Source organism: Antennarius striatus, chromosome 11, assembly GCF_040054535.1.
Source record: "Antennarius striatus isolate MH-2024 chromosome 11, ASM4005453v1, whole genome shotgun sequence".
Classification (NCBI taxonomy): Eukaryota; Metazoa; Chordata; class Actinopteri; order Lophiiformes; family Antennariidae; genus Antennarius; species Antennarius striatus.
In genome coordinates this window covers 4,733,843-4,746,951 of record NC_090786.1, presented here as the reverse complement: position 1 = coordinate 4,746,951, position 13,109 = coordinate 4,733,843, and the positions used below count along the sequence as shown (strand labels likewise).

The following is a 13,109-nucleotide window of genomic DNA, read 5'->3' as shown; positions in this document are numbered from 1 at the left end:
TCAGTCAGCTGGGATAGGCTCCAGCTCTCCGTGACCCGCTACAGCGGATGACGCGGGAGACGATGAATGAATGAATGAAAAAGAAATACATGAATCCATGCTTACTTAGTCTTGTAAACCACAGTGACATTTGCAGTAGCTTTAGAGGACATGCTAACAGCAGGCGAAGTGCATATGTAAAGAGGAGGTTATAAATACTTTGCCGATACTTAATTGAAAAAAGCTGTGTGCCAAAAACCACCTGATTGGATCATTCCAGGAGTAGACTTTTGTTGAGTGAGAATGGCACTATGAGGGCAGAAAAGGTTTTAATAAAAGTCGTTTTTTGTATTCAATTGCATCAGGATCACAAATAATTTGAAAATCACCAAAGTCTGTATATTGACATTTTATATAAAGCCTGTATTGAAACTGGGGATATTATACTTTTAGAGATGTGGTATAAAGACAGCAGGAGTAACAGAAAACAATGATCTGGAAAGCTGTGGATTTCATCAAACAAAGCAATGTTGCTGAAACCTAATTTTACTGTTTAAGTTTCAGGCTACTGTCAGCCCCGGGGTGCTGCACCGAGAGCCCGGCAAGTTTTTTTAAAAAGTTTGTTCCACACTTAAAACATACTGTAATTGTTTAAATACTTGTATTATTAGATGTAAGGGTTTAAAATAACGTTAAGCCAATAATCAATCAATTAATACTGAAACCATACCAATCTGAATGACGAGATAGCCTGTCTGTTGTTATTTTGGATAGATAGATAGATGGATGGATGGATGGATGGATGGATGGATGGATGGTTGATAGATAGATAGATAGATAGATTGATATGATAGTTTCCTTTACTAATTAACAGAATTGTTTGACTTGTCTGTATTAGTTAAATGAATTCATTTCTAACACAATCATATTTTCAATTTTACTATTAATAGCATTACAAACAACACTTTCAACAGACATATTATTGCATAGGTCAAGTCATTATGTCAATTCCTAAAAAAACACACACACAATAATCACAAAATATTTGCACCAGTTCAGTGTAAAAAAAAAAACTATTTATAAATTATTACAATTTACCAAAAAAGATAGAAAAAAACACTGAACTATGTAACTGACAGTTTGTGTTCTGAATACACATTAAAAAAGTATTAATGGCTAAATCCATTAGGAGAGGTAGAGAAAACAAACATCACCCACATACTGTTACACAAACTGTTACACACACACACACACAAGACTACACACAGATTTCATCTCAAAATAGAATGGGCCCCTTTTTAATCTGCTGAGAAATAACAGAAATGGCCTCAAAAGTTTAGGAAGAATTCACATGACACTTTCTTTAAATATTGGATAATAATTTTGAAACAAAAACTCACACATAAATGTAGCCTTTATAAGTACTTATATATAAACACATCTGTAAAAGACAGATGTAAAGTCCACACACACTCACACACACATGAAACACCTAACACACGTATGACATTGTCATTGCACATAAGCCTTAACTTATGTGAAGAAATATTTAAATATTACAACAGCTAAAGGTTTGATTTCAACAACGATATAATATGCCATTTTCATTCTGACATGTTTACATGTGCCAAAAACAAAGTCAACATCGCTGTATTTCATATTCTACTGAAGTCTAAGACTGGATTTGGCAAGAAATCTAACAAAAATGCAAAAGTTTCCCGTTTCAATCAGAGAAAATCTGTTGAGATATCAGTGATATTAGTCTTCATTCTAGATGAAAACACGATGCCTGTAAGGAGGATTCCTGAGCTGCTCCTCCGTTAGACGAACATCTCCTTGTTGACCCACATGAGCGTGCGTGTGTCATTGGGTTTGCATTCGTACTCGATGCTGTTGAAGCTGTTTCCCCACTGGCAGTGGTCCCTCTTGTTGTAGTTGTAATATTTCACCTGCCACACCGTTTCAAACATCCCCACCTCTGCAAACTGAAGGGAGAAAAACGTTCTCGGATGAGCAGACATATAAACAACCACAGATTCCAGCCTGATGTGATGAAGCTCAGATGGAAGTACGGATGGTTTTGAATGACTTGATTTCCCGTTTTATTTTGAAAGACTCATTCGCCTGTGCTTTGTTTTACACTTCCTGTCACATGATTAACCTAATTAGTCTGGTCCAGTAGCAGTCCAGCCGGCCCTGGTAAGCCTCTTGCGTGTTTAGTCGGTGTGTTTCCCTCTTTCAGATGTCAGTGTGTGTTCTGTCATTCCTGCTTCACTGGCTTAGTTTTCATTTAAACTTCTACCTTCCTCTTCCTGCTTCTTTTGTTAACTGCCAGATATTTCTGTCTAGAAACCACCTGTTTGAATTCATTTATTTTAACTCTGTTGTGCTTTAAGGACAACAATGCAAAAATTGTGTTCTGTGGTAAGACGTCATTGTAAAAGAAATTAAGCTTTGGATGGATTCAGAGTCACGGTGTCACCTACATGTTGAAACCGTCATCTGTGGTTTGCAGGTGTGTGACAATAAAAAAATCCCCCGTGTGAATTAACTACATTATTATCCATACCTGTATGCTGATTTGAACCGGTTGCCTCTCTCCGCTCTTGGTGTGCATTACTCCTTCTGTGTCATACCGGCCAGAATAAACCACAGACTGAGGGTCTTTAGACTGCTGCTCCAGGGGGAAGGTCACCCCACCCACGCTCATCGAACTGAAACACACAAATACACATGCTATTTAACGCTAAAAGTTACTACTACGGATAAACCACATAATGCTATTTCTAAATTATAAACACGCATCCAGCCATAAATTGACTGGATGGCTTACAGTCACACATTTGATCATGTTGACAATAATTTGGTGCAGTAGGTCTACAAATGTGTTTCACGTGCACGCCCTAGTTCATTTTGTTCAGTGAGTCATCAGGTGTGACATATTTTCATGCTAGTGTTTGTTCATGGTTGTTTTTTTTTGTTTTTTTTACATATATTAATTTAACAACATTCCTTATTTGGATACGGATCAGCAACACAATTCATTACACAATCATGCAGACTGCAAACAAATCACAAGGCACAATACCCAAACTTGGAGTCCCAATCTGTCATGCTATTTATGCTGCTTTCAGGGACTCCTCAAAAAATCCTAATTTGTAAATCTATATTTGAAAAGGGGATTTGTTAAGTACTAAAGAGAAGGGCTCATGGTTTTAAATAATAATCCATAGTAGTACACCGATACGATATAATCTGAACAGGACAGAGTGTGTTTTGAATTTGGAAATCACAAAACGTCACGTTTTCCTTTCACTTTTGAACAGAACTCAGATGGTAATATTCAAATTTCCGACTCTCTTGAATGCAGGCTTAAATTCTACGTTTACACATGTTATCTAATACAGCACATGAACTATTATCGATCCACGTGAGAAATACTTGAGTCTCATCAGTTTATTTGTGTAGAATCGCGTTCTGGAGGTGAAAGCACCAAATTAACTAATTAACACATTAATCTCCAATACTTTAATGATTATCGGGAAGATTGATTTTGCTTGGTTGTGATTGAAATGATCCACAAATAATCTGCAAATTATGATAGTTCAAGCGTTTTATTACAGGAGGAGGGTTGGAATAAGATGATCGTGATATCTATTGGATTAGATCCCATTGGTTTATTTTAGTGTAAATTAACGCCGGTGACAAAACAAAAATCCTTACTTAGCCTCGATCGCCCCCGGTTTAATGACCACATCGATTTTGTACTTGGACCCGGTGAGCAGCTTGATGGTCCGGGTCTGTCCGAACCTGGCTCCGTCGGATTTGAAGAACACCGCGGTGTTGTTGGGGAGCATCTTCAGGGATATTCCAATTTTGACTATTTGAGGCACGTCGGCCATGTTCCATGTAGATGGTGTGTCACCGATCAACGGGATTGTTAGAGACGGGTTGTCTCGGGTGTTCAGAGGTGGCGAAATGTGTGCCGTGTTTTACGCACAGGCGCAGCGCAGGGAATTGCGCCGAGTTGCGCCCTGTAATCCCATATAACCAGGGATCTAATCCCAACCAATGCTCTCTCGCTCTCTCTCTCTCTGAAAATCTCACACCCTCTTTCCTCTTTCAAATTACTCACAACTACAGAGAGAGATCATTTCTGTACCTTTGATTTTTCACACATTTCTAACACAAACACTTGATGGCGCTGTGGTTTTATTTAAAGTTCGATTTCAATAGCGACAAAAAAAAAAGTCAAAACATTTATTGCGTTCTTCCAAATAACATATGAGTAAAAGGTGACACGGTATTAGCACACAAATGGAAGCATAGTGCACACAAATATGCGGATTTTTTTTCTCATGGCAGTCAATATGCGAAAAATTAGTACCATTTATAAACACTTCAACTATTCATCAGGAGAGAATTAGAATTAGACGTTTGCCATGTCAAGACCAGTGTACAGTCAAATATGTCATGTAACATTAAACTATATGCATCAACATGTTTGATGCAGTGTGGGCTAGTTAATGAATAGTACCAGAGCAGTCCTTGTAATACCTAACAGTAACCAGCAGAGGTCAGGCTTTGATCATTGTAGAAAAAAAAGTTGTCGCACACAGACTTGGTTCATTTCGCGGTAGGGCAATTGCGTCATGCTGACGTCATTTATAGTTTTAAATTATTGAAGTGAAAGTGGGGAAAAAAACTCAAGAGTCTAAAACTTAAATTTCGGGATCGCGACCAAAATGGAATGAACGGAAATTTAATTTCATAATTATCAGTTTAAACGTTTAATATGACTGAAGCGGACTCCGACATCAACAGAGCTACACGTGAATACATCATTTACTTTATTTATTAACACTGATCAACAGGCTGATATTTAGTTCAGTCAAGTCTGGAAAGGCAAAGACACGAAAAAATGATCGGTTTGAGACTGGGCAGACCGTTATGCTTTAATCAATGCCAAAAGTAGTCTGTTTATTCTTTTACCAATTAAATGATCGCTTTGAAATGAGGCAAATGATAGCTGCATTTTATTTTAAAGTATTTCTAATAGTCTCCATCTACAGTTTCATCTCGAATTCCTTTAAAGTGACTGTCAGAGTAAGAGTCAGTCTGTCTACACTTGTTTCAAGGCGTAATTTTTATGTGTGGGAGATTAATATCTCACGTTGGCCTTGATATTGTCTCTAACCAACACTTCACAATCGTTTTGTACAGTGGGATTTTTTTCCTCGCCTGCGTAAAATCTGCGTCATCGGCTCATTCATATCTTATGACGTTTCTTATCTCAAGGTTTATTTATTGAGAAGCCTAGATATGGACGGGACTATCGAGAACACCCATGAGTCTGGTGGTTGCGGTCGTGCTGGCTGCGCTGCGTCCCTGTCCGTGCGTAAAAGAAAATACCCTGAGACGGCAGACTCGCCTCACTTTGATATGAAGAAACAAGACGGCGAGTGAAAGTGAGCTGGGGAGGGAGAGAAAGAGAGGGAGAGAGAGGGAGAGCGTGGGAGGGTGGGAGAGAGCCCTCCCCTCGCCAAATGTCTCGGATGGATCCACTCCTTCATAACCCAACTCTTCCCCAGGCTTGCGCAGATGGCCCGAGTGTCCAAACCGAACTGAAAATCCACTCCCAACGACCACAGGATGACAAGGTGACGGCAGACCCGATCCAGAAACTCTACAGTTGTCTCTCATCAAGTGTGTGGTTAAAATCAAAGTAACCAAACATCCTTCTGGCGAAAGAGCGCTTGGCTTCATGTGAATATCAACCGGTCTTCCCAGCGCGTTGCGCTGATGATGCCATGCCTAGAAATCACACCGGAGACGAGAGTGGCGGCACCGGGCTGTGGCTGAAGACTTCACCGGGACGCCGGGTGCAGGAATACCCACTAAAAGATGTGGAGTCTGGGCGAAGGAAGATGAACAACGCGGTGCGAGTTGGGGACGGTCTCCTGTCTCCCACCGCTGCAGGTGCTGCAGGAGCGGACAGGAAGCAGGGCGCCCGCCTCAGCCTGCTGGGGAAGCCGCTGACCTACAGCGCGCAGAGCGGCCGCAGGAACGCGCGGTACCGGCGGCTCCAGAATTACCTCTACAACGTGTTGGAGAGACCGAGAGAGTGGGCTTTCGTATATCACGCTTTTGTGTGAGTAATTATACACTTGATCATTACGCAGCAGACACCAAAATTTACTTTTGTCTGTTTTTGGATCAACAGTTTTCCAACTTTCTTAGGGTGAATTTTAAGGTAAATGCAAGAATTCGAAATAGGGAATATTTAAATCCAAGGGATACAACTAAAAACCACTGCTTTTTTTTTTTTTTTAAAGAGTTTTAATCTTCTGTTGTTCACCTGACAGTGATGACAACCAGCATCACCCTGCACCAGCATCATAGAATCAAACCGATACGAGTCATACCGGGTTGTATTTTTTATATTTAATCATCTATATGTTTCCATCTCCCTCCCGTTTCTGTTCATCTGCACGAAGACGCTCGTGGAGACGCAGTTATAGATGGACAGAAGTCCAACACATCTTCATTTTTATACATCTTGTGTGTGTTTCAGGTTAATACTCAGGGATCATCACTGCCCTGTTTTCATTCACCCGGTGATTACAACTGCATCACAACGTGTGTGTGTGTGTGTGTGTGTGTGTGTGTGTGTGTGTGTGTGTGTGTGTGTGTGTGTGTGTGTGTGTGTGTGTGTGTGTGTGTGTGTGTGTGTGTGTGTGTGCAGGACTAGATTGTAATCACCTGTTGCACCAGACACCAGGAAGCCGCCTCAGTCAGAATTTAATGATTGCAGGTGTGTGTGTGTGTGTGTGTGTGTGTGTGTGTGTGTGTGTGTGTGTGTTCTGTTATGTGAATGTATTTATAGAGATGTACAATACATCGATATTGCACACACAGTGCACTCAGACAGTTTTACATTAAGTCTAACATCTGTATATTTACATAACACTGCATCAACAGCAGATGTGAGATGGCAAAAGTAATATTTGAATCTTTTATCGCTGTTTCGAACAGAGAATGGATTTAAATGAGCCTTTTTTTTTAAAATTTGGAACTGGAAGCAGCTGTCAGCTGATCACAGTTTGGTATCTGTCCTGTGAAGCGGACCCTTCACGCCATCCACTTCCACTTCCACTTCGAGCCTTCCTTGATTGTCTGTGTCTACATACAATTTGAGCCACACACTGTTTTTACTGTATTCAACCCACAAGGTGTTCTCTTATTGGAGGTCATGCCTTCAGACACACAAACTGGTTGGTGTGTGTTTCCCGTTCTGCACATCCATCACCTTCAAGTCGAACAGTGTAGGCGTCGGGCAGGTGTCGTCTCTCGTTTCCATTGCTGGTGCTTCTTCTCTGGGTTTGCTGAGGTGTATTTCAGAACAAAACACAACCAGACTCTGGTGTTGGAAGCATAACTGCACAAGGAACTGGTGTTTAGGTGAAGAAGAGGATCTGTGTTAACACAGCTGTGGCTGTGGGGTGCACACTGCCTACCTTTCTGTCTGTCTCTCTCTATGCCTATAGTCATGCATATGTAGTATAACCACAATATGCATGCATATTTCATTCACACGCATCCATAAACACGCTCCTAACTGCAGCACGGCTCGACCGATGAAACTCTACACCCCGTCCCGTCTTGTTGGACGAGACGCGCTGTGAGGAAGTGGAGCTGTGAGAGGAGGGACCGCAAAGCCGGATGTTGACGTTTTATTTGCTCAGGCGGGACAGCTGAGGTCAGCGGGGTTAAATTGTTACATCTGCTCCAAACCACAGTCAAAATGCTTAACAGAAATTTTAAAACAATTTTTTTTAAAAAGAGACCTAAAGTGAGATTTGAAAAATTATCTCACGCTGAGGCCAAATTGGAAGATTCTGTTTTTGTGAGCTTTGGCAAAGAAAGAGAATACACCTCAGACAGAAATAGCAGATGTGCATGTCTACTGTCCACATGGTATTTTAATTTATGTGTTCTCTGCAAATACCTGCACTACCCACATGTGCACAAAGTCAACTTTTTAAGTAGTGATGGGTTAAAGTTGTAGTTGTGTGTTCTTCCCTGTTTGCAAGTTATTCAATAAGAAATATCAACTTGATGTGAGGATGGCAAGTGTTAAAAAAGAAACCATTCACAATAGTGTTCACAATAATTCACAATGATGTAATGGTTTAATTTATTTATTTTATGCAGATAAGAAATACAACATGAGCATCTCCTGCAGCCTAACACTCTAAAAATCTGCTTATGTGAGGTTATAAGCTATGCTATATGCCTGTGATATGAACCTACATGATATGGATATGAGGCATTGGAAAAGTCCCACAAATGAACACATCTCATTTAACTGGAGGATTTTGTTCGGAAAATGTAATGAAATATAGATGATAAATTCATATTCTGTTGTATTTATATTCTCTTTGAATTTTATTTGCTTCCATGTAACACGCTTCAATGCGTTTGTTGATTAGCTGAGGGCTGCAGCTATTTATTTCACAAGCCGACGAGTTCTTATGAGCTTTGCCATTGTACTGAGAAGCCTTTGAATATGTTAGATTCATTGAATAATTAATGCACTTCATAGAAATCTGCAGGAAACTTTGAAGCACACCTTTAATTGGAACACCCCAGAGTGATTTTTATCTCTTGTGCAGTGATTTTTAATATGGATAGTTTGATCTGTTTTCATTGCAAATGAGAGCTAATTAGTGAATTCCTCTATACTTAGTAAACCCTGCTATTTAACACAAGCACACGCTGTGTACGCAGCAGTAAGCACACAACTGGAGTCTATCCCAGCTGACTTTGGGCGGGGTGGTTCATCGCAGGGCCAGACAAAGAACAAGACAAATAACTATTCACACTTACGGTCAATTTAGAGTCAATTTGCTTTTACTGAATGTTTTTTTTTTTTTTTTTGGAGGTGGGAGGAAGAAGGAGAACCCAGAGGACAATCCACACAGACACAGAGAGAACATGCAAACTCACGCAGAAGCGTCCTCATGAGGCATTATGAACATTTGAGTGAATTAAATTGAAGTTGTTGGGCTTATTTTTTTCTTTTCATTTTACTTTCATTTTACTTACAAGAACAGATTAAATTTATCTGCTCATTTTATCAATCTGATCTAATCTGATTACAAACAGATTGAGTGATTCTGAATCAGCTTTCGCAGACTGATCTGATGAAGTGTCTTTAAGGAAGACATCCAGACGTGAAGACATTCTGATCCTCTCATTTACTTTGAACCACGCCAGCAAATCAGGCTCCCCACTTTGACAATATATTGAGAATGTTTCTGTGCCAAGACCTGTAGTCGATCTCTGTATGGAGGGAAATTGAGGGTGACCAAAACTTAAAGTAGGACTGATGCTTGTGTGCACTCACGATTGAGGAACGCGTCTAGCGTCTGGTTGAAGATGAAATATACTGGTAGATGAAAACATGGGAGATGAGAACATTCCAACAAGATATACTGTGACGCTTGTATAATAAATGCCTCCTTTGATGGTTTAATCCGTTGGATTAGTAAACTGTTGTGTGGAAACAGATGTTTCAGGTGTGTTTATCCACGCCGGAGAAAAATCTATGCGCATACACCACTCTGTATTCTCTATAGGAGTCCCTGATGGCGTCTGCAGATGGGCTCAGGATGAGAACGTCTGGGATCACAGCTCCGTTGGCTTTAAGGTTCAATCTCTTAATGAGGCGGCGTGTTGGGATGATCATATTTTCTGAAATGGGTTCAGTCGGCATTACGGTGCTATACTCGGAAGATGATTTCTTTTCATCGCAGGCAGGTTTCTGTGTGTGTTAATAATGTTTCACCCTCAATCTTTTTGCTCAACACTTCTTCTTCTTTTTTTTTTTTAAACATTTTGCGCAAGTGTGAAGAGGATGTGTGCCACCTGTCCATGCAGCGACGCGTGTATGTGCTAGTTTGTGATGCTTCTATGTTGTGAAAGTGTTTTAAGAGAATCATTTCAACACAGTTTTTAAAAGAAATCTGCGTCAAAGTTCAGAATGTTTTCACTTTTGAATCGATATCGGCAGGAACAACCTAGAATTTGAGGGAGGGAGCGACATTGTCACCGTGCCTTAAGTTTCCTGGATGGTTCTGAGAATAAAAAAGATTGTCAGGATTAATTTGACGTGGGTCCGTTCTTGGTAGGAAAGACACACTGTGGTCATTACCCTCACCGGTGCCTCGTCGCCACGTTGGCTTTTGAATTTGGAAATGAATGAGAGAAATGTGTGTGACAGGAAAGATTCATTGATTTAGTCGTGCTGTTTTTGTGAGTCAGTGCATCATTGATCCAAGAGCAATTTAGTCACACACTACACATTATTGATCGACAAACGCTCAAAATTTACCCATTAACCATAAAGGTTTTTGTGCAGCCTGCGATGCGTTCACTGTCAGGTACAACTATGGAAAAAGGGAATGGTGCTTCCTATCTGTTTGAACGGTCAAATGGTGATCACGCCCACAAAGATCTGTGTCACCAAAAACTTTCATTACGTTTGGTTAAGGAAAATAAAGTTTTCTGTCCCTCATTAGAAGGTGTGGACACAGCATCACGATGTTGTAGCATCAAAACCCACTAGGTTGGAGTGAGATATTACTGCAAGGGGGGGGTGCAGTTTCCACCAGGTCTCCCACAGACCTGTAACAATGACTTCTTTGACGTCATGTATGTAATTTGTGCTTCTGCGTAGCTAAATCCCACGCACACCTCCGGCTGTCATTCAGGAGAATCACTCCTGAACAGGAGGGGATGAGGACCGGCTTTCGACTGGATCCTGAAGTGGCCGCGCTGATAGTGGGCGATCACCTTGAAACTCTTGGCGGCGGTTGTTTGGATCTGTGGCGTCGGGTTGTGCATGAAACATCTGTGTTTTACAGTTTTGTATTCTCTGTGCATCGTCAGTCATGTTTGAAGGATTGCGGGTCGATGTGACAAAGATCTTTCTATCAGACACGAGTCTAGATTGATCAGTGCGGAGGCTGACAAGAGCCAGGTGCTAATGCAGTTTTTACACGTGGGGATTAAATGGTGAGAGATGTCACATCACAGTTATGGAAATAATCTCAACTCCTTTTGCGGTCAGGTTTGTCGTCGGTCTTCACAGGAACTCGATATCAGCGGATATTTCAATTGCTTTCCCGCAGAGGAGAGCGAAGGCTTCCTCAATGCATCAGTAGCTGTGATATGGAAGTCTGATTTGCATATCTTTAATGTCATCGCCGTTCGTCTGAACAGTCATCTGGCCGCTACTCCACCACGCTGTCTCCTTCTCTATCTGTTTGGTGCTGGAGACGAGATGTGTGGGCGCAGAGGAGATGGAGTGTTTTCATGGCTTCGCTGACGGAGCTGATTCTCGATCCACTTTTATGGCCGTTAGAGAACATTCCCTTGTGTTTCTGGGTTCAAACCAGGTTGGTGTTGCGGGCGATTAGTTTATAGGACATCTTTAAAAAGTAGTGAGAGTTGTTGCTCTTTTTTATTTCAACATCAACTACATTATGAGTCACTGGCCATCCAACAGCTTCTATTTAAACATCTGTTTTCTGTTTTCCTGTCCTATTACAACTCTTTTCACTGAAACTGACTAAGGTAACTCCCCTAGAGCTGGACGCTGATGACTTATCTGGTGGAATGACTGGACTGGAAGTTATTCATCCATCTGGGTCGAAATATACAATTTGGATTATCCTGATTTCTGTAGTGCTGCTCTCAGAGATTATTCTCACGGCAGGTGCACTGATAAAAAAAAAAAAAAATCTAACTAAATTGCACTTAGAGCTGAAGAACATGAAAGGGATCTGAAGAGGCTGCACTTTGTCTCCTGAGTACAAGACGACATTTGAGACACCTGAGCACATAGAAGAGCTTCTGTGTTTAGATTCAGTGTGACTTCCAGGTATGGCTGCTGCCCAATGGAAAATGCTGGAAAATGCTGGTCGAACAGGAAGTGGTGTGTGTGTGTGTGTGTGTGTGTGTGTGTGTGTGTGTGTGTGTGTGTGTGTGTGTGTGTGTATAAACACTGTCATGATATTTTCCGGTGTTTCCATGAATCAGGACAGAGTGAATATCCCAATAAAGGTAACACGTGTGTTTGTGCGTGTGTGTGATGCTGTTGCTGGAGATTGTGAGACAGCACAGGTACATACAGTATTGTGGATTTCGGTGTCCGGGACTGTAAGTTGGTACCATATGATCCTGGGCTAAAAAGAAAGGTGGATGGAGATGGAGCAAAAGAAGAGTCTTAGATGTGAGATGTGAAAAGACACAGTAAGAGGAATACGTGAGAAAACACACACCTGGAGTGTTAGTATATTAAAGTATAAAGTTATATCTCCTGTAAGCAATGAGCTAAGACAAGATTTAGGGTGGAGGGAGTGAGGTTTATCATTCCTGCTGATGATTAACGCATGACTCAGTGCATCGCCCCGAACAGTCTGGTCATCAGAAAAAAAGAAAGAAGAAAACCCTTTCCTCCTGAAGTTGTGCTCAACTCCCTCTATTGATCTGCAGTTTTAACCCTCATTTCAGGTTTTCTTGATACCAATAAAAGATCACCTCCAGTGTGTGCTTCCATTATGGCCCATGCATGTGAGTGAAGCGCACTAAAAAAAAAAATAAAACAAATAAATCATTTATCATGCACTAATAGCCCATGTCACAGTGGGTGGATGTTCGATCAGATATGCTCTGACAGGAGCAAAAATATACCGCGATAGTCGATGCAGGTCATGCGTGAAATGTGAGGGAGAAAGAGCAAGAGTTCCATAAGAACGCCTCTATCTAAGAGGAGTGAGAGGGGAAAGGAGAAGCAGAGGGAGCGGGAAGTGATGATTCAGTTGAGGCAGAGCACAGGTTTCTAACGCGATGCATCAGTATGCAGGATTGCTTCATGCACACGCGTGTGTGTGTGTGTGTGTGTGTGTGTGTGTGCGTGTGTGTGTGTGTGCGCGCGTCCTTGCACGAGTGTGTTACCGCCGGTGCGCGATTGCTTGTTAGTCATCCGGAAGCGCTCTTGTGCAGCGGCGGAGGTGCCAGTTTGCTGAGCAGACTCCGGCGCTGATGGATGGAGCAGAGCCCGG

General features: G+C 41.4%; 2 protein-coding genes across 2 annotated transcripts in view; one reads left to right on the top strand and one right to left on the bottom strand.

Moving 5' to 3' along the window:
• Positions 1-1,064: 1,064 nt before the first annotated feature.
• On the bottom strand, positions 1,065-3,981 carry cnrip1b (cannabinoid receptor interacting protein 1b). Its single transcript, XM_068327896.1, has 3 exons — positions 3,703-3,981; positions 2,549-2,693; positions 1,065-1,964 (listed from the first exon to the last, which is right to left on the bottom strand). Exons 1-3 carry the CDS (start codon positions 3,879-3,881, stop codon positions 1,800-1,802), a joined length of 489 nt encoding a protein of 162 aa, XP_068183997.1. The 5' UTR covers positions 3,882-3,981; the 3' UTR covers positions 1,065-1,799.
• Positions 3,982-5,337: 1,356 nt separating this feature from the next.
• The window catches only part of kcnq5a (potassium voltage-gated channel, KQT-like subfamily, member 5a), a 63,164-nt gene continuing 55,392 nt past the window's right edge, over positions 5,338-13,109 (top strand). The window contains exon 1 of the mRNA XM_068327423.1: positions 5,338-6,130. Within this exon, the coding sequence (XP_068183524.1) occupies positions 5,790-6,130 (341 nt within the window). The 5' untranslated portion in view covers positions 5,338-5,789. The remainder of the gene's footprint in view (positions 6,131-13,109) is intronic.

What these genes read in the sequence shown, in the direction of transcription:
- cnrip1b (XM_068327896.1), bottom strand. Translation starts at nt 3,881, where the DNA reads ATGGCCGACGTGCCTCAAATAGTCAAAATTGGAATATCCCTGAAGATG. An exon ending in CCGGGGGCGATCGAGGCTAA is followed by an intron (nt 2,694 to 3,702) that starts GTAAGGATTTTT and finishes TGTGTGTTTCAG; the next exon opens with TTCGATGAGCGTGGGTGGGG. An exon ending in CGGTTCAAATCAGCATACAG is followed by an intron (nt 1,965 to 2,548) that starts GTATGGATAATA and finishes TTCTCCCTTCAG; the next exon opens with TTTGCAGAGGTGGGGATGTT.